Raw genomic sequence first — 21,773 nt, forward strand, 5'->3', positions numbered from 1 at the left:
TTTTTACACTTTATTTCACTGTCCAGCGGAATTAATGAAATCACTAAGCCGATATCTCAATTATGAACATTACGATGCAATGAATATGCTTGAAATTTCATATGATGATTCTTAGTGGGATCTTGGCATGGCCTGATTCCACGAACTACAAAACAATGATGTAAGACTCCATATATGAATTTAATTGAGGGAGTGACGTCACGGGCTCACACACACACACACACACACACACACACACACACACACACACACACACACAAATGCGTACATACATTCCGGGTCACTCAAAGAAAGTTGTGTCATTACGTAGTCGAGAGCTAGTGAACAAGAATAAAATGACAAACCCGGATGGTACAGACCGTGCAGACAACTACAAGACAACACGTATACGTAATACAGTTGACATTTAAAGGAGACTACGCATGATTTTCAGACTTTTGCATCCGAACATCTATAGATTATAGTTTTTATTGTGATAAAAATTTATAGTGATTGGGATAAGGAATAAGAATGTTTTCAAAATTCATAGCAAATCACAGTAAACAAGGATAATGACATGGTAGCCTCACCATACACACATGTGCCATAGGAAGCAGAACAAAAAAGAAAGCATGCATAAATTCTGCACAGGTGAACTTGTTAGTAAGCAAGTGATAAATTATGGAATTACATTGCTACATCATTGGCCTACTATGTCATCATCCTCGTTCAGTGTAATATGTTATGGGTTTTTTTTTTCTTCAGAGTATTGGTTTATCTGCTCAAGGACCACAATAGATTCCACAGATACATAAATATCACTATCAATTTACGTGGGGCCTTCTATATAAAATAAAATCATGTATATCGTTTTGAATGTCCCTTTGAACGTATAATAATGTCTTCAAAAATAGTTATGTTGAGATAAATGAGAAGTATGGACTGCATATGACACTCCAGCTTATTAACATTTCATAAGATATGTCGAATACTCAGCATTGTGAGTGAACGCAATTTCTCTGATGCTTGACTATGATTTCAACACTGACTTATATTCTGCCACTTTTGAAATGTGCTCTGTAGAAGAGTAAGGTTAACCAAAATCCATCCTTTACTCCGTCTACATTCTATAAGTAAAATTCTGGGTGTTGTTATATTTTGATAATTATCTAAGATTTTACGACATCATTGGTAGCGGCTGACACCCTTCGTTGTGTCCCTACACCCTTTTGCTATCACTGTCATGACTGTGGCCAAACGACGACAAAATACAGAACAACTGGGAATTTTATCATACAGGCCTACGATGTTTTGGAAAAACTTGGATTAGTCCTCCGTTTTTCAATATACTATAAGATTGGTCCTGTTGGTCCTAATTTGGTCCTATATGTCCAACTCAGGTTACCTGATCTCAAGGTCATGTTCCACTCGGGGCTCTACATCAACGATCTCAGTATGCACGACTCGAGTCGAGACCTGGTCCTGGCCGGTACCCAGCAGTCTGCGGAGCTGAAGCTAGCCCTGGACCAAGTAAGCCTGTCAACTTCTCTCACTTCCTCCCTTTCCCCTCTCCCTCATCTTTGTTGTTGTTGGGTTTTTTTTCTATTCATCTCAGAGTTCTTATTCGTGTGTTTCTTCTCCTTCTTCAATGTTCCTTGTGTTGAACTCTGCTCGTATAGTTTCTTAACGTTATGATTCACTTCTGTACAATAGCGTATACAGTAGCGCCTACTCATAGAGGATAATTTTTTTAAATCATGATTTTTCATTATGAGCACATGGTGAATTTATGGACAATTTTTGGGAATTTCAGTGGCGGTTCATATGCATGACGAACTCATGATGCGTTTTTTTTTTGTGAAATCTGGTCAGACAGAACTCATATCTTTTCTTCTTCTTTTTTTTGGCTGAGATTGTATGTACTTTATCTTTTATGGACGTAATTTGATGCGAGTTCCGTTCAGCCCTACCTGGTTCAACCGACCAAATTGAAAGAAAATGGAGAGTATGTGCACTTCAACGACCCTATCTTCTTCCGTTTCTATGGCAACAGGAGCAGAGGAAGAGCGCACAGCTGGAGGAGAGCATGATGAAGCTGGATCAGGAGATGAAGCGAACGGACTCACTGCTCTACCAAATGATTCCCCGCCAGGTCGCCGAGAAACTCCGGCGCGGCGAGCCGGCTACCAACACCTGCGAGGTACAGTGTACTATTTCCAAAGTCCACCTCATGAAAATATGTTGGTAGCTCATAAATATTTACCAAATCCATATGAAACGATTTCACTTTAGAATATGACAGACTGCTTATGACCAGGCAAATGGGACAAACTTGCGACCTCATCGCACGAAGACTTACACTTTCATTTAACATGTTTAATGTCTTGAGTAGAATAATGTCGGGATGACTGCTATAGAAATTTGGCAACTCGGTGTGTTGCTCGTTCATTTTTCTGATGTTTCGATGTCGTTCTGTCTTTTGTGATTTTTTGTACGTTTATTTGTTTATTGTGTTACTGTGAGGAATATACTTTGTTCGTCGGGATCGAGGCATGTAAAATCGAGTTACTGAGGACATTATTATTGCTCTCTTTTTTTTTTTGCCGTCTTTTTAGTATGCAAGAAAGAGGTTATTGCCAATTTCCCTTTTGCCTAGAATCGATTAACCCTTAATCATATCTTACCATATGTCAATTAATAAGAGGACTGTTTAGTGGAGCGGGTTCCAGATTTGCTGGTTCTCAATTAAGGTTTTTCTCGTCAACCTATTATGCCCTCGTAAACCTATTTTGAGGCGATCCAGTCTTTCAGACGATTGGCTGGCTGTCATTCACTGTAGCCAGTCCATGAGGTATGGGCTGAATAAAATATTGCGCGTACAGAAACTGTTGCAATTAACTTGTGGAGGCTACATTACGCTGAAACCGGTCCAGCCATGACAGTAATTCATTTTCGCCCCAAACTGTCCGCCTTGCCGGCCATCGTGCGGAGGTCACCCGGGTATAGGGCATGACGTTACCTCATGATCATTTATGGGTTCGCTTGTCAGGCGAGCGTGAAATACGAGCGAAGCAAATGTCTTGTCAAGAGGCATTCATCTTGATAACGAAGTCGTTATCGAGATTTTCTACTCGTGTAATCCCTACCCACAAACACCCTCGTTAGCAATCAGTAATGATTAAAATGGCTCTTGACAGACCCGTAATCTCCTACCTGACGTCCAACGTTGATGGCGCTCTTGCCAGACTAGCTGGCAGTAGAACAGACCAATGATATCGATATTACATCGATGACCGGTAATGTCACGATACAGTCACCACGAGCACAGAAAGTGAAAGGATTGAATAATAAAGCAACATTCAGACTTCGAAGTTTCATTATAGACTCAGGTATGATTCTTCGCTTCATCTTTTAAAGTGGTAAGTTTCATTGGTTGTACTGCATTTTTAGAAAATTATGAATCAAAACGGATTGAGATCTGTTTAGATGTTTCCAAAATCACTTGTAAGTAAAACTCAGCATTTGAATTCAAGGCATATGCTTGATGATTTATGTAGACAATACTTTTCATAGGTTCCCCATGATGAGCTTGTTGATCATTCCCAGGTTTTATTTTCCATTCTGAGTATATTACTATTGTTAGTATGAGTTCTAGTATGGTTTTGTTTGTTTGTTTGATAAGTCGCCTTGCCGTATTTACGCGACAACGAAAAAAAAAAGAAAAAAGACGAAAATTCCAAGATCAGTTTAACTTAGAATATTGTTCTCTTTTTATTGTTATTACCATTGTTTTATCATCATCGTCATTACGAATGTTATTCTTATCAATATCTATTTGCTTATTTATTCATTCGTGTGTGTATAAATCAATCAATCAATTGATTAATTAATCAGTCATTAATTACTTTATGTATCTATTTATCTATTCATTATTTTTTAATCAATTAATAAACTAATGAATTGATTGATTGATTGATTGATTGACTTACCTTTCCATTCATTGAATGTATTTATTTCCATTTTCACAACGGCGCCCTCAGGTGTTCTCAGCTGTGACCATCCTCTTCAGTGACATCGTGGGCTTCACCAACATCTGTTCGCAGATCACCCCCATGGCTGTGGTCTCCATGCTAAACGGCATGTACACAAAGTACGACAACCTCAGCGAAACCTTCGACGTCTACAAGGTGGGGAGCAGGTTATTTTCCAGTAGTTTGTCCAAGTGATGTAATCCAGCTGATGTAGTATGTAGCATCTTTTTCATTTATTTATTTACTTCATGTCAAAGTTACTTCTCACGAGTTCAGTTGGATGACATTATACATCAAGAGAGAAATATTACAATGTAACACATAAGATTAGTAAAATTCACGACTATTTGCAACACGGCAGTATTCCTGTACAGACTGATATACAATGGGCATGTGCACATGATAGCACACTGTTAAAGAAATCAGGCAGTATACAGAAGATTTTGTTGCAATTTCCTTTGATAACGCAGTTGCAACACCGATTAGAATGACTGTGAACAGGTAAGCCTACATGTCAAACAGGAAGAGAGAGAGAGAGAGCGGGAGAAAGAAAGAAAGAAAGAAAGAAAGAATGAAAGAAAGAGAGGGAGAGAGAGAGGTAGGGGAGAGAACTTTGGATAGTCGAAGTACAGTGCTCCCGTTATAGTGCTCCCGTTATAACGGGAGTTATAACTGAAAATTCAACATGCTTTAAGTTTTCTCGCATAATAAAAGAACACTTGACTTGCCTCTTTCAGAATAGGCAGGAGGAATAATATTACCCTTAACAAAAGTCAGTGACAAGTCGAGGAAATGTACACCTTTTTCAAAAAATTGAGTTTTGTGAACTTCTTTTTATATTTTCCTTACATCGGTCTACGCATGTGACATCATACACTGTATTTGTCTTCTATTAATCCAGCAGTGACTGTGCTGATGCTTAAATTAATAACTTCTGTACGGATTGTCCGATTTTCCCCAAACTTTCCCTGATGTGTTCTATACTAATATGGCTGCATTCACTCAATCCGCATGTCTCTGAAGGTGAACTTGTCCTTTAAGTACCATTCGCCCGTAAAAAAAAACATATTACATGTCACATGAGTTTTCGGCTATGACGTCATACTTTGCTCCTCTAGCTCTCGCTTACAATATCGTTTCCATGACAACGAGTCACAAATAGTAATGCTGATGCAGCACGTATGTATACGCTGTCCGCTATGTTTACACTGTCATGTTTCTATAATACCGCGTGGAGAAGCGTTCTTCTTTCAGCCACTCTCTTCAGACGTGACATATACATAGAGAGAAAGAGAGGGAAATACAAAGAAGAGAATTTATATGGTCAAATTTAGTCATTATACTATACAGGCATTTAACAGAGACAGAGAGAGAGAGAGAGAGAAATATATAGAAGGGGGTAGCAGAGAAAACAGAGGGGAGACAAATGCCATTGTAATGCACAACATGAAAGTAATGTACCTTGACATTTACTCCTGTTTTACGTGTCGTTGCGTACGCAACAGCCTTTGCAAATGCCACGGCAAATACTCGTCCTTGTCAGAGATGATTTGTAAAGGGGTAGGAGGGATAAAAAGAGGTCACAGCAGATTAGCTGAGGAGAATGAGATGACAACTGTCGGTATCTAAATTGTCTTTTGATGTCAAAAGTCGTCAGCCTCCTATTCAATGTTGAGGTTATTGGCAGTTTGTTTGTACTCTCAGATTTTATGGTTCTTCACGTAGATGAGTCATTCCTTGATGTGTATTTGTGCAAAGGAGTAACTAGTATTGAGAAAGATATAATGAAAAGGTCAGATATGTGTATCGTAAGCATATCATCAGTATTAAAGGGATGGTGTAGTTTTGGTTGAGATGGGGACTCAGCTTTTATCTTTTTGCGAGTTAAAGGGTGTGGACAGTTCTTAGCATTTAATGTTTTGCGAGATATTCAGAAACCACTCTTTGAGATGTCAAAGAGCATGCAATTCTAAGGGGTATCAAAAGTTTATTTGATGAAAATCGGTTTTGAAATGGCTGAGATATCCAAAAACAAGGTGAAACAAAGAGATCCTAATTAAAGGCGTGGTCTGTCGCCTTTTATCATTATCACTTTTGGATATCTCAGCCATTTGAAAACCAATTTTCATCAAATAAACGTTGAATCCTTCTTAAGATTACATGCTCTGTCATATTTCATAAGAGGTTTCTCATCATCTTACTTAGGAATGTTCAAAATATGAATCCCCACCTCAACCAGTACTGTACAGTCCCTTTAATTAGAAACCACGTGTAAGAAATATCAAAGAGGATAATGATTCTAAGAGGAATTTCAAGTTTATTTGATGAAAATCGATTTTCAATGGCTAATATGTATGCAAAACAAAGTGGTCCTAATAAAAGGTGGGTCCTACATTTTATTACAACCTTTTTGTTTTACTTTTTGGATATCACAGCCATTTCAAAACCGATTTTCATCAAATAAACTTCTGATTCCTCTTGGAATCGCATGCCTCTCAATATTTCAACTACATGGTTTCTAATCACCTCGCAAAAACTTGAACCTCCATCTAATCAAAAGACCACACAATCACTCTTAGGGGGAAGTTACCGCAAAATAATTAAACAAAAATAATAATAATAACAACAACTACAACAAAATCTTCAACATTGAAAGAGAACTTGGCTAATTCGGGATATTCTCCCATAACATTCTTGGAAAATGTGTGTTTTTTCATAACCAAAACAAAGCAAAATGATGAAAAATGAATATTTGTTATATTTGTTCACATTATTTCTTACCAATATCGTTTGATCATTCTGAAATCACAAATTGTTTGAGAGTTTCCATCAAGAGAGGAAGGTACCAAGAATTAAAGGGATGGGATAGTATTGTTTGAGGTGAAGATTCATCTTTTAAGATTTTGAGAGGTACTTGATGGTCCCGCCCTCATATCCATCTGGACCCCATGTGCATGGACGTGATGATAGACCAGCTCGTGTAGCTGTATATGGGCTATCCAGCCATTTTCTCAGAAGGAAGATGAAACAAACAACAACAAGCAAACAACCCCCAAACAATCATCGTTCTCATTGGCAGGTCGAGACTATCGGTGACGCTTACATGGTGGTGTCCGGTGCGCCGACGGCGACGAAGTACCACGCCGTGCGCATCGTCGAGATGGGGCTCGCCATGATATCCGCCATCGCCGACGTCAAAGACCCATCGAGCAACGTCGACAACATGAAGATCCGAATCGGTGCGTGTTCAAGTGTTGTTTTGTGGTTCAGGCGTTTTTTGTTTTGTTTTGTTTGTTTGTTTGTTTTTTTTTAATAAGATTCGTACCAACTCAAAGGCACAACATTTTGCGCCTTTTTAGTATGTTTTATGACTTGGAAAAAAACAAACGATTTGCAACCAAATTTCACCTTTGTGCATTTGTTGAAGCTGCTCGTCAAGTCAAGCTCTGCACCTGACTTAGGCAATGTGAATATGATAATGATAATGACAATAATAATAACAATAATGATAATAGTAATAATAATAATAATAATAATAATCATCATCATCAACATAATCATAACAATAATAATATTAACAATGATAATAATGATAATAGTGATAATAATGATAATAATGATTATAACAATAATAATGATAACGATAATAATAATGATAATAATGATAATAATGACTATAATGATAATAGGTCTGGAGCCATATCCACTATGCCATAGTAAAACAGTACAAAATCATTTAACTCCGATTACCAATGTCGCTTTCCGTATCATACCTTCAGTTTGAAATGGCCAATGGCGACATTATTAGCACGAAAAAACAAAACAAGAACGAAAAACACACCTGTCATCTTTGCTTGAATAGTTCTTTGTTAGGGAGACAATCTCGTGATACTTGTGCCATTTATCTGGGTTTTGACATGCTGACGCACATTCTTTGGTCAAAAAATGAATCGTGCTTATTTACATAACATATCATACGGTATACTGTTATCACGATATCCTATAACAAATTATACCATACTACACAATATCATATCATACCATACCATTTCATACCGTACCACACCATTATTGTCATATCACACTACACCATATCATACTACGCCATAAGACACGATATACCCACACCACACGTCACCACACCATACCAAAATATTACCCGTGCCACCCTGTTTACGACCCTTAGGCTTTGTGCTTTAATCTCATGACTGTGTGGAAATTTATCGTAAATATTATGACCATGAAGTGCTTCAGCAAATTAGAGACGTTGTAAGTGAACAGACCTATCATACTTATGTCCCTAGAAAGTGGCAGCATGATATATTCAAGTTCAAGTTCAAGTTCAAATGTATTCTTTTTTTCCACAATATACAAACACAAATCTCACTTTCTTGAGTGACAGAAACAATGCATACAAATGTACAGAGAAAACAACAGTAATTGAAAAAAAAACAGTAGCGAACAGGTAACGATAGTGAAATAGTTGTCGATGTATGCACTGTGTGAAAAAAAAAAAACCGGAGGGACCCGTTTCGTCCAATTCATATCAATTTATTGCCCTGTAAGCAGCGTTAGAAACAGTTCTATATCTTCCTCTCTTTTTTTTTCTTCTTTTTTTTTGCTAGAAATTAGGCCATCGCGGGTTAAGACAACGTCTTCTATTTGAAATGCAGTAAACGATTTGATTAATACACATGATCTTCAGCCGATCTTCCTGTATGCTTACTCCAAACGCTCAGGAGTCCATAGCGGTATGGTGGTTGCAGGCGTGGTCGGCCTGAAGATGCCCCGCTACTGTCTCTTCGGCGACACGGTGAACACGGCCTCGCGCATGGAGTCGACGGGCGAAGCGATGAAGATTCACATGAGCGAGACCACTTACGACAACCTCGCCCAGTGGCCCGGCCATTATGTCGTCACTGAGCGCGGGACCACCAACGTCAAGGTAAAACAACAACAAAAATTGTCTAACGCTTTGTGAAATTCTTATTCGCGTCTAGGTAGAAACGCGTAAAAGATCACAACGAGTTCTTACTAGACAGTGATCGACTGCTTGTCTCTCCTTTAATTACATTGCTTAACGCACTTGAGTATTGCAACTAACTGACCAATTGGCTTTCATTTATTACACGTATAAAAGCACCGAATTTATCAGTGTTTGAGTGGTAGCGATGATAAAAAAGCATCGGCATACATACTCAACCGTAAACATACATACATACATACATACATACATACATACAGACAGACATTAATACAAACATACATAAACGAACTCTTGATCACCGGACAGTCGACAACGCGACGCAAGAATTTCACCTCACCAATTTGCACAGTGTATAAGCACTTGAGTGTATACCCATAGAAATTGTGCAGTATGAATTTGCAATTGTTACAATTATTATCACTATCATCATTGAGAAATTGTACTTCGTTTTCGTAAATGCATTCCAATTATTCAGTGATTAGTTACTCAGTTGCAATAAAAATCGCTCCAAGCAAAAACCATTATTTTGAACACATTAACGCAGTACCTGTTGCTATAAGGGATCAGAACCATGTATACTAGCAATCGGACAGAAGCTCTCAGTATACTAGTGGATATGAACCTGTCTAGCAATAGGAAGGTCGTGGGTTCCTATTTTACACGAGTGTGTATGTCCGTGATTGTCTATCATGGCTACTACTCAAAGACTGAATAATCAGTGTTTATATACAACGTCAATGAAGGGCAATTTGTCTGTCAATTGCAATAAAAACAACTCTACGCAAGAATCAGTAGTTTGAACAGCAAGTTCTATGAATGCCGTCATTTCATTATTTTCCCCTCATTCTTTTAGGGTAAGGGAACCATGAAGACATACTGGTTACTGGGGAAAACACACGGGAACGGACTGGACAACCCCCTCTCCCTGGCCTACGATGAGGAGAAGGTACGGTCCAGACAGTCCTCCATCGATTCATCACCCATCTTTAGAAGGTGAGACACCGAAATCAGGTTTTATATTATACAACACATAATGCACAACTCTGAGGGCATTAGTAAGAATTACCCACTCATGATACCTCTGGAATAGTCTAACTTGCAGGAGGCGATAGCCGAGGGTGTTTGGATTATTTCGAAGGTGCCGAGTGTGAGCAATCATTCTAATGCCCAAACAAAATGGTTTGTATTATTTGTTTTATAGAAATAATGATTAAGCAGATCCTTGTTTGATAAAATTCCGTAGCAGCCCTTTTCGCGAGCACACAAAACGATGAAATCTCGCCTACCATGCATCACCAAATGAAAGTGCTAATGGCCGGTCATTATACTTTACTAATGACTGGCCATAAGTAGAATTACGTGATACGCAAAATAAATGCGTGATCACGTGATCGCTCTCAATCAATCATTTGATTAGGATCTGCTTCATCACTTTATGAATGGAAATAAATGACTACTCCTCTACACTCATACACAAATACGTAAGTGCAGGACGCAAATGCAGTAGATAGCAGATGTTGTAGTCTATAATTGTTTAAACAGTTTTAATCATTACCATAGTTATTATAACTATAGTAGTATAAGTAGCAGTAATAGTAATAGTAGTAGTAGTAGTAGTAGTAGTAGTAGTAGTAGTAGTAATAGTAGTAGTATTGTAATTGTTATTATCATCGTTATCATCATCATCATCATCATCGTTATCGTGATGATCATGGAGTGCGTTCACGGAAGGCACAGGTTTTACAATTGTATTCCCAATTACTCGGGTATGTATTGTCAAGCGTCTCGAGCACAACGCCGTGGTGTAAATGTACTATAAATAGTACCCCAAAAGTATAGAACAGGGGCCCGTTTCATAAAACTTGTCATCTGTGACAACTTTTTACTATTTTACACTGAAATTACACTTTTTCTGCATACTTTGAAAATCCATCAAAGATTCAAAAGTCAAGTAAAAATCCTCAAATCCCCAAATACCTGCACTCTTAAACAATATAGCCATTCATCCAATTATACGTAGTTCAAGGAAAGTGAACATTCAACATATTTGTGACAAACATGTCGTTTTAATACTTTGCCAATTATGCGAAACTGTCATCACACGTTGCCAAGACATTGTACTATTAGGAGAACCATGCATTATGGCGGAGGCATACCAGTCGCCATTTCTAGTTAAAATTGTCATTCTTGTAATCATTTTCATTGTTTCATTCTTGTCATCACTTTCATTTCTGATAACTATTCTTATAGTTACATCATCATTTCCAAAATGTATTTTCGCTTTGATTTCAGGAGCATCGCCGGGTCACGACTCGGTATCGCCGATGATGCCCAAAGCAATCGCCAGTACTCGCCGATTCTCAACGATGACGACCGAGCAACCACTCCGAGGCCATCAGGTAACCTGATTCAAGTTCCCGACAACGGCGAAAAGCACAGTTTCTCCTCTACGGAGACGCTGAAGTCAATCGGAGCCAACGAAAACGGGAGTACCCACTCGAAAGGCGATGGCAAGTTCTCGGGCTACATCCCCGTCACGCCAGCGACGTCGAAGCCCGGCAATGACTTTGGTCACGCGTGCACTTGCGGGCGCAATGTCCATCGGATCAACCGCGAAGTGCAGACTGTTAGTTCGTTCGACGCATCGGGGACCCCCGTGGACATCCCTGATATGCACGCCGGTGGCGACGCCAAGGGTCAGCAAGGTAACGGGTCGGACAACGCGTACGTCGACGGCAACCTCTCGGAAATGAACAAAGGAAACGCCAATGTCGCGCATAGCTCGGCGTGCGCCATTCTGTGAATAGGCCATGCCGATTGCCTTTTAAAAATGTTCAGATAACCTCCAGGAGAATTCTAATTTGGCAGCATGAACGACGTTTGAACAATCCTACGAGAGACTTCGATGATCCCTTAGGCATATTTTTACAGTGTGTGCTATGTATAGTGAATCTAGAAACTTTGACTTGTTCCTGTGAACATTTTATACAATTTGAAGCGACCATGATCACGAAAGAAGAAGACCAATCTTCGGAAGGACACGAATTACTGTACGATAGACCAATATTGATAGAGCTTTTATGGGAGTGGCGTGTTCACAAAGTGTGAAAGCGTGAACGAATATTGGTCTGGACGTCGCCGAAAGAATGCACAAATGTCAACGCACTTTTGTAACCTTGGTAGAGAGTCATTGATATGACACATTTGATGTAAATATTTAGATCATTCAAAACATTTCTATCAGCTTTTGACGTCATGTACTTCGTCATTCGAGCTTTTTCAGCAATATTCAGGTATTCAGATATTAACACTTGGCAGTGCGTGATAAGGAGTGACAATGGAAATTCATGTCGGTGTGAATTGTTGCCATTGTATTACTTCTTTCTTATTTGATGGGTAACAAAAGAGAGCAAGGAATTTGTTATACCGCCTAAGAGGACGAGGTGTTGCTCATGTATTCTGGGACTCGTTTGCCTGGTGGTTCAGACGATTATTCGTTACGAATCTGCGTAAGTTACCATTTTCTCTCAAGTTACAAAGCTGACGACCAATACTTCAGTTAAAACATTTCGTTTAGTTGTTGTTTTTTCTTTATTTCTGTTTTCGGTGTGAGAGTTTCTGCACGTAGACGTCAATATGAGCAGTATGTCAGTTGGTGGCGCTAAATATCTTCATTTCACGATTTATAGATCCGCTGTACACTTGTACCTTAAATAGCTACAATATTTTTGTATTTCGTATTTTCAAAAAGCACAACTTCCTTCCAGAGGAAAGGAATATTCATATGATATGTACTTCACTCATTCATTGCTTTGATGTTAGCTACATTTTTGTGGAATACACTAAAACTGTACATCATTCACAGTGTAAAATTACGCATTGTGTATCCATGGTAACCGTGTGCACTTTCACTGCGGGGAAATCTGTGTACAATGGCTGTTGTGTGTGTAAATTTCAGTGTGGAAAAACAAAAACAGAAAGAATGCGCTGCAGTGGTTTGACTCGGGAACAATATGTATATTTGGATTTTGGGGTGTTTCCATTTTGCGATACCAGTATCACAGTTGTATCAACATTCTGTACGATATGTTATATACAATGTTATATTTATATATTGAAGATATGAGTACGCAAAGATAAAATTTTGACTTCTCTTTTAAAAAGATGAAGTAGGATTATAGTTTATCAATCAAATGTGGTATGCTTTGGGTTTATTTTTTTTTTGCAAAACAATAATGTAAGAAAATTGTCTGTAGGACATTGTAGGAAGACAAAGTTTCTAAACATTTTATGGCAATTACACCTCACAAGAACATCACTGCCACGGATACACTATGAATACTTCGAGCTTAAAACAGATATAATTGTCACGTTTAAGTAGACTCAGAGAAAGAAAAAACAAAAGGTGGTTTTTTTTTTATACAACAGATATACATTGTGTTCGTTCTGACATTTATTGGAGTAATGTATTTCATCTTTTAAGGAAGAGATGCAATTAATGATACACGTATAGAGGGATTTGCCAAAGTTATAGAACGGTCAAAAGGAGAGACAAATGCCAATATTTGTATTTTAATCAAGTGGATTGACCTTTGTGAAAAAAAAAAATTGCAGCAACCTTAATCCCTTGAATACACTGCCATGCTTTGTTATTAGTGTTTTTCATGCACAATCGAACAGAAGTTCATTGAAAGGGGTACTTATAGAGAAACCGTTTGCCATTGTACCTTCGTCAATCTCGGTGAAGTCTAGAAAAAGATGAGAAAAAATTGAGTGAGTTTGAAGTCACAAAATTCAAATGTCACTGTTCCCATTAAGTGCAATAGAATTCCGCTAAATACAAGCAAATAAAGGATGAAACTGTCTTCAAATCGTCTTGTTTTATTCGTTACAGATTTATTCATTACACATAGTCAACGAAGGTGAATAAGCAACATTGACCAAGGCTCGACTGAGGTCGATCACAACGTAATTAGTTTTTGCCTCCGTTTGAAAAAGGAACACTGTATATCTTATTGTTTGTTGAGAAAAAAAAATGGCCCGACCCTCAACGCTTCCATACATTTAGATATAGTTCCATTACTATCAAATTACGGCAATATTTTTTGGTTTACCATTTTTGGCATCAGTACAAAGGCAGAGGTGACTGTATATTTGTTTAACACTGTATAAAATCCTTAACCCATCGGTTATGCGGATTGTATCTAATAAATGAGATTTGTCTTATTTAGGAGACATGGGATTAACCTCAATCCCAAGCGCACTGAGGTACAAAGGGTGTGAAGTGATATCTTGACCGGAATCACCATGCCTCCTTCTTCATTGGTCGGATATGTAATCTTGCAAAGTTGTACTATTATGTAGGCCTTCTCGGTCTGAAAGGAAAGACTTCTAACCATTCTTACGATCATTTATTCATTCATGTTTTCATTCATGGCACAAATTCAACTTTGAGATTTTTGTTTCCTTTTGTCAAATAATGAGCATAATATATACTCGGACAAAATGCACAAATTTTCGTTTGCACATGAGGGCAAGTATATGTTTGAAATTTACATAGGAATGCTGAAAACTAATGCTTGTAAAATGCTTTTGCCAAGGAAATACGAGAAAAGAATAACGAGATGTGTGAGTACTATACAGATATCCAAAATGTGTGATCAATGAATGTGTACGAGACTAACAAAAATCCGCTTTGCTCTCCCCGGCTGAACCATTAGTAATATTTCCTCTTTAGTGTTGATAATAGCTAAAAAAACAACAACAACAAAATCTCACTCTGCCTTGGTCTCTGCAGTGCAGATGAATATACTGCCTTGACAAAGTTAATGCTTGAAATAGTGGAAGGGAAAATTATTTCAAGAGTTCACGAAATACTTGTGTAAGTTGGGAGAAATGTCGGATTTAATCCTGCATGTATGCTTGCGTCCCCTTTTTGATTACAACTATAGTCATGTTATCGATTTCTATTAGTAATTATACTTATCTTTGACTACGAGCAAAAAATAATATAACTAATCATTATAGCAGGAATGTTGCTGCTTCTTCAATAACTACAACTACGGCTATTAATAATAGTCGCATTATTAATGATGATTATTGTTATTATCATTATTATCCGCCGTAGAAGCATATGAATGTAAAGATCGCAATACATTGCTGTCATAATCATGTTAAAGATGCGCCACTGTAAGTTCTTTTATCCCCTTCCCGGAACTTAAGGTGAATAGGCTTATTAGATATTGATTTTTCTTAAAACCATCATGAACTGCGTTTACAATGAGCCAAGATTCAAGTATCCAGCACATCTAATGTATTCTAGTAAAACTCATCCATACAATTTGAATTGTACTTAACAAAGTTGGTAGAGCGATTGGATTGTAGTTCGTTATGATGTATTACTCTATGAAGAAAGGTGTGCGTTGCATTACATTGCTTTTAGTGGTAATCGACATAAATGCTATACAGTAATGAGACATAAGATTATCCGAAATCTTTACGTGATTTTTTTTTTCATTTTTTTTCACTCTCTTCTATTTTTCAGATTTCAAAACTGTTTTTTTTTCTTCATTCCATCATCACTAAAGAATAGTGTATTTTACCATTGTAGAATCACTTTCTCATTTCATGTACATTTCGATACTGAGTCTCATCAGAACACGTATATGTATGTCTTTAATCTGACAAAATAATGCATTGCTTTCAGTCTACTATTTTATTACCAACGTTTTTACTATCAATGGTGATCATTGTTGCGGATTACAGTTTAAACTAAAGAATATAGCGAACATGGATTTACTGATATTCATCAACTATCAATTGAGAACAAAAATAAAAGAAACTATTTGTCTAAAATAAAAGCACAAACGAGCAAAAAAAGAAAGAAAGCTGGACGGGTGAAATTAAAATAGAAAAGAATGATAAATCATGAGGTTCGGATACCAAGTACTCAACACGAAAGTTGTGGGAAATATGAGGGTTAAAAAAATGCAAACAAAGGCTGCTACCTCAGAAGGTGTAAATGGCCTGTTATGTTGTCTAATGTACATATATGTTGGGCTCTTTTTTAATAAGCGTTTTCTTTTTCACTGTATTCTTATTCATCAGAAAGATCATAATGATTTTCTTGTCATATTCTTGTTTATTTCTAATGTTGCACGGCGGAGTTTTGTCGTATCGTAATTGGTCCTTTCTCTCTTTGTATAGGCGATAAGTCTGAATTCAATGAAAACTGTGACATCCGTACAGCTGGGGCATTTTATGTGCGTTTCATTTTTTATGCTATTAATTGTAGATTTTGCAGGGTACGCCAAAATGTAAATTATTCATAGAAAAGAGTCATCTGGTTCTTTTTTTTTAATACAGTGACAAAGCCCAATTTCCATTATATGCTTGCTTGTTCTGCTATTTCAAATTTGATTGTGTATATGTGTGTGTGTGTGTGTGTGCTCGCGTTCTTGCCATTGTTAAAACAAAGAATATTCTTTTGTTGTTTGACATGAAAGGAGTTCGTAAAAAAGTTCAAGCAAATCAAGTGCACGAAGTATAGCTCCACTGACTTTTAAGATGGTCTGTAGTTTTCGCGATGTTATCTTTTTCAATTTTGGGAGAAACTGTTGGAATTAAGGTCCATGAAATTTCTTCCGCGGATCAGGCACATTTCAAATTCCCCATTCACATAAAAAACACACACAAAAAATATGATGTCATATTTTTCTATAATCGAAGTTTAAATGCTGAGCAAAAGAAAAAGACTATTGCGGACGTTTTTACGGTAGTTTTGATGCTGAGACGTTTATAATTTCACAAGAAATTACTGTATGATTATAACATTTATTATGCAGATAAACATCAAAACACTGCCTGTTTAGCGTCTTATCCTATGAGACAGATTTACTGGGTGTGCTGGCACACACGCTTGATTAATGCAAGCTGTCCAATTATTTTAACTCCCTGAAGACCAAAAATAGATTTTGATCATTTTGTATGTTTCACAACCCTCCAAATGAGTCTTCAAATACACAAGTATGCATATAAATATGAAGAACATGAATGATTCAATGTCTTTTTGTATTTTGTTTCCAGCTCAACAACTTTGGTTTCCCCACTTAAATATTGTTCGATTGAATATCTCAGTCAATACAAATATATATAGGTCATCTCAGTTTAAGGAAAATCTCGTCAAGTCATCAATTCAGTTGCATTTTGGTATGGAATTCATGTTCATTAGTTCGTAACAAACTGACTGTCACTGCATTTTATCAAATAAATATTTGTTTAGTTACTCTGATTCGAAAAAAAAAGTGATGAGACTCGGAAATGTCCAGTCCATTTACAAGCATAAGACCTTGACATTTAGTCATATTGTAGTTTACATGACAACGAATAGAAGGCGTTCTTTCAAGCGAAACAAGCACAATGTGCGCCATGTTTTCTCACTGCCATGGGTGTTTTCATTGAATATTGTCTTTGATGTGCCGTATCCGATGCATAAAATGCGGGGACGTTATTGAACATATTGCTGTCATTTTACAAACCCAATGAATGGCGAGTTCGGCATCTAATATCACTAATACAATGACCAAAGAGATAAGCGGCAACCAGCGCACAGTGGGCCAGAGAGATACCAAAGTGCGCCAAAAGTCACTTTGGGCACTTGGGATTTTTTAATTTTTGACATGCGCTCTTGAGAGGCAATACTTTGAAGAATATATCATTAAAATATTTAAATCAGGTATGTACATTAAAGGGGTATATTTCCCACCTGAAGTAGCAAAATACAATATTTTAAGAGTTTCAAAGCAAATTGTAACCTCTTTAATAAATAAGTAATTTCAACATGTACTTTTTGAGATATCAACCTGTAATTTCTCCACATATTTTTCAGAGTTCATTTTACGTTATGAATGCCGTAAAAAATGCAAAGAAGCTTAATGTTCATGAATATTTTATGCTAAATATCCTGGAAAAGAGGCTAATTATTTGTCTTTTTAATATACCCTAATGAAAAGTTTAGATTGCCACGGATTTCCAACTAAATTCTATTACCACCTACATTCCCTGATGTCTCAGCTTTAAGCTGATACCAGATTTGGCTGCCACCTTTTGCCACTTTTTGTGTTAGAGCCGATATTCCGCGACACATTACGTCCATTTTGGATCTTGCAGCCGCTTAGGAATGCTGTTATATCATACGGGGCCGCATGAGGGCGCATTTTTATTTTTTATTTTTTCTCGCACGTTAAAGGCACAGAAACATGAATAACACTGAATAAGAGGCAAACAGAGTTATAAAATACATGTATAGGGCTAGTCCGGCACCTAAAAGACCCCTCCTCCGACGATAAAAGAGTACATAATTGCACACAGCCAAAACCGTATAGCCATATTGTCCATATTGTCATAGCCACTACTGTAAACATAGCTATTCCCACAGCGATACATATTGTGTGGGCACCTAAATACTTCGATCCTACTCTTGACATGTGCAGATAGAACGTTATACACCAAAACACAGAGAATTTGTTATCATCGGTTACTCGTTGGAATTAGCAAAGTCTGTTGCTTTCCGGCCGCTCAGCGAAGTGTATAGGATCGCAGTTTGTGAATTCGATTGCAGGTCAATGTCAGACATTGCTCGCGTGATCCTCATCGGACGATCTTGCCTCATCGGATCATGCCCGACCTGTCTGACATTGACCTGATAGGCGGCCAATACAAGTCGGATTCATCAGACTGTGATCCCATACACTTTGTGGGTTGTAGAAGCAAAAAAAAAAAAAAAAAAAAAAAAAAAAACTTTGCTTCCGACGACTGATGAGAAAAAAAAAATCATTGAGGAACGTGGATGAATTTATAATTTCATATGATAGTGATTCCGATGAATTTTTCATAACAAAAAAAAAAATCTTTTTATTTTAGCTTTTCCAAGTAAACTTTCATACACGGTAGACTCATTCTTAGCTGCTAAGTCATAACCTTTCATTTTCCTGATTACTGACTTCACAATTTGTTATCTTTCCATTAAAATTAGACAAAATGGTTTTTGCGCTTGTATGAATTGATATTGCATAGGCCTAAGGTTATATATGAAGTAGAGAGATAAGAACTATATCGGAAATTGATTTTATAAGTATAAAAGCAGTGTCAGTGAATGTGAAAAGAGAAATTAATCTTTAAAGAAAAAAAATATAACAGCCTAAGATTTGCATTGCTTTATTTGTCATTTACAGACAGATTTTTGGTAGCCAATGAAAAAACAGCATCACAGTGACGTCATATGAGTTTGAAATTATGTTCAATCAATTCTACGCCCCGAATTACCCTTAGACACCAAATTTGGGTAAAAAGAAACCACGGCATATAATTTTGGCGCACTTTGAGCTCATTCTGGCCCACTGTGCAGCGGTAACAGAAAAATAAGAATTCGTGACTTTCGAACAAGAAAAAAAAAATGTTTTTCAATTCATTTTTTCATGCCCTACTCAAATCGGCAAGCATTATATTCTAATAGGCATTCGGTCATCTCACGTTTATAATATCTGAAGATGAAATAGTTGAATATGGCCTGTCTAGACTGTGTTCATTTATTTTGCAACGTGTGAATCATTTATTGATAATATCGAGTGGAGACGGGAGACAGTCTCATCCATATTCATCTGCGATGTTAGAATTATTACTTTCATAATTCACCTTTCTCGTTAGACTGCCTGTAATTGAAGTGGATGAATCATCCGCATCATGGAGCACAACAATGTAAAAGATGACAGTATTTTGGGAGGTGAATACATCTGCTTAATCACTGCACTCAGTGTAAAATCACTATATATGTTAAGTCAAATTGAATATTTTTGAGATGATGTGAGTTGCGCGTTTGCTTTGTTCGTTTGTATAAGCTTTATGGCAAAATAATTTAATGTTTTGCTCTGTTCTGTCGCTGTGGAGAAAAAGATGCAGATTTTCAAGGTGAATGTATAGTCCGGTTTTGTATAATATCTTGCCTTTTGTTTAGAGTTTTGTGCCTACAGATGAAACAATAAAATTCCTGAAAACTTCAACTAATTTCGAATACGATATGAAAATTTGTTGTGTTTGTAGTTGTACTCATCGGGGATTTATCCTCTTCTACCAGACCATTCTATTTTATTTGTTATATATTATATTTCAGCTTTTGCCAAATTGATGTAACCTTCACATGTAGCGAAATAATTATGTCGTCAATATACTTTCCTATACACAGAGTGAAGCTAAGGACAGAATGCCGCGTTCGTAAAAACGAACTAAATGCACAATCCACATGTAATTTACTTTGACATCAGTACAATGGGAGACGACGTCTTGGCTTAAAGGCATGATTATAGTATTGGTAGAGGAAATGATTCAGCTTTTAACTTTTTGCGAGATACTTAGAATCCACTTTATGAGATATTAAAGAGCATTGAATTCTAAGAGGAATTAAACGTGTACGTAATGAAAATCGGGTTTTAAATGGCAAAGTAATAAAAAGCGATCCTAATAAAAGGTGGGTTCCACCTTTTATCAATATAGCTTTGTTTGGGTATCTCAACCATTTCAAACAAATTTTTCATCAAATAAACTTTGAATTCCTCATAGAATTATATGCTCTTTCTTATTTCATAAGAGGTTTCTCATTGAACGAAAGCAAGATTAAATATTACTATTCAGAAGGGTGAAGGTTCAGGTGTGAGTTTCTTCAATTTGTCTCCCTCTACACTGGTTCCCTTTTTCCTACGTGTTTGTTAATTTACAGATCAGTTGTTGCGATCTTAACAAATTCAATTTATAATTGAAGACACTCACACCTGAGGTTTTTCATTATTTCATAGAATTATCATCAAAAGAAGTTGGAAACCTGAAGCCCCATCTCAGCTGAAACTGTACCACCATGCCTTTAAATTATCTATTTGCAGAATGTTTCCATTCAATTCTTGGTTTCAAAGGAGAACGAAACCCAATCTTTACGAAAATTCTTGTTCATACTAGTATTACGATATAAGCGCACGCAACGTAATTACTCGTTTGATTCCCGCCCAGCGCTTGTCCTATAGCATATAGTGCTATATAGTTCTTGGACTTAAGGTTAATAGTACTGGCAGGGCCCTCTGGTAGAGCAATGGCAACACTAAAGAGGCTACCACGGATAAACAATACCTTATTGTTATTCATTATTGTTTTTTACTATTATAATTATGATTATGATGATTATGATGATGATGATGATTATTATTGTGATCATTGTTAATATTATTACTCCCGTTACAACGAAATTTGGTTATAACCGTCTTTGTTATAACAGGGGTCATCAGGAGTGCACTGTATATCCTCTTTTCACGACGTTACAAATAGACAACATATTGCATGAAAACCACGGCTCATTGATTTCAAATCTACCTCGTCTTCACGTGAAGGCTCATAATTCAGAAACTTTTGTTGTTGTTATAATCAAACCGTTTGTGCAGAAAATTTATACTTGTCACAACTGGAAGGCATGGACTGACAGTGCATGTACTATTATTATTCCTCTGTACTTTGTGTCTACAGATACTTGGTATGAACAGCTGAACAAGGATACATTGTTTATATAATAGGTGCCGCTTTTGCTGTGGAATATAATTTTTGAAGCCATCATGGATGTTCTGATTGTAAATCGACACTGTCATTTCTGGCAGTTGTCAGCAGTAGTAATAGACATGTCCCCCACTCCCCCATCTCTTATTATTCTTGTTCTAAGGTTATTCTGTGTCAAAGTTTATGCG

At 37.0% G+C, this 21,773-nt stretch overlaps 1 protein-coding gene across 2 annotated transcripts in view; it reads left to right on the forward strand.

The window, feature by feature from the left end:
* Positions 1-17,761, forward strand: part of LOC139734643 (soluble guanylate cyclase gcy-31-like) — a 212,028-nt gene extending 194,267 nt beyond the window's left edge. For both annotated transcript variants that reach the window (XM_071645429.1, XM_071645430.1), the window contains 7 exons: positions 1,380-1,509; positions 2,033-2,179; positions 4,020-4,166; positions 7,090-7,249; positions 8,750-8,955; positions 9,851-9,990; positions 11,290-17,761. In XM_071645429.1, coding sequence (XP_071501530.1) covers positions 1,380-1,509; positions 2,033-2,179; positions 4,020-4,166; positions 7,090-7,249; positions 8,750-8,955; positions 9,851-9,990; positions 11,290-11,800 — 1,441 coding nt within the window. In that variant the 3' untranslated portion in view covers positions 11,801-17,761. The remainder of the gene's footprint in view (positions 1-1,379; positions 1,510-2,032; positions 2,180-4,019; positions 4,167-7,089; positions 7,250-8,749; positions 8,956-9,850; positions 9,991-11,289) is intronic.
* The last annotated feature ends 4,012 nt before the right edge of the window (positions 17,762-21,773 follow it).

This window comes from Diadema antillarum, unplaced genomic scaffold, assembly GCF_040938485.1.
Source record: "Diadema antillarum isolate AM-2024a unplaced genomic scaffold, OU_Dant_1.0 seq00000536_RagTag, whole genome shotgun sequence".
In the NCBI taxonomy this organism is placed as follows: domain Eukaryota; kingdom Metazoa; phylum Echinodermata; class Echinoidea; order Diadematoida; family Diadematidae; genus Diadema; species Diadema antillarum.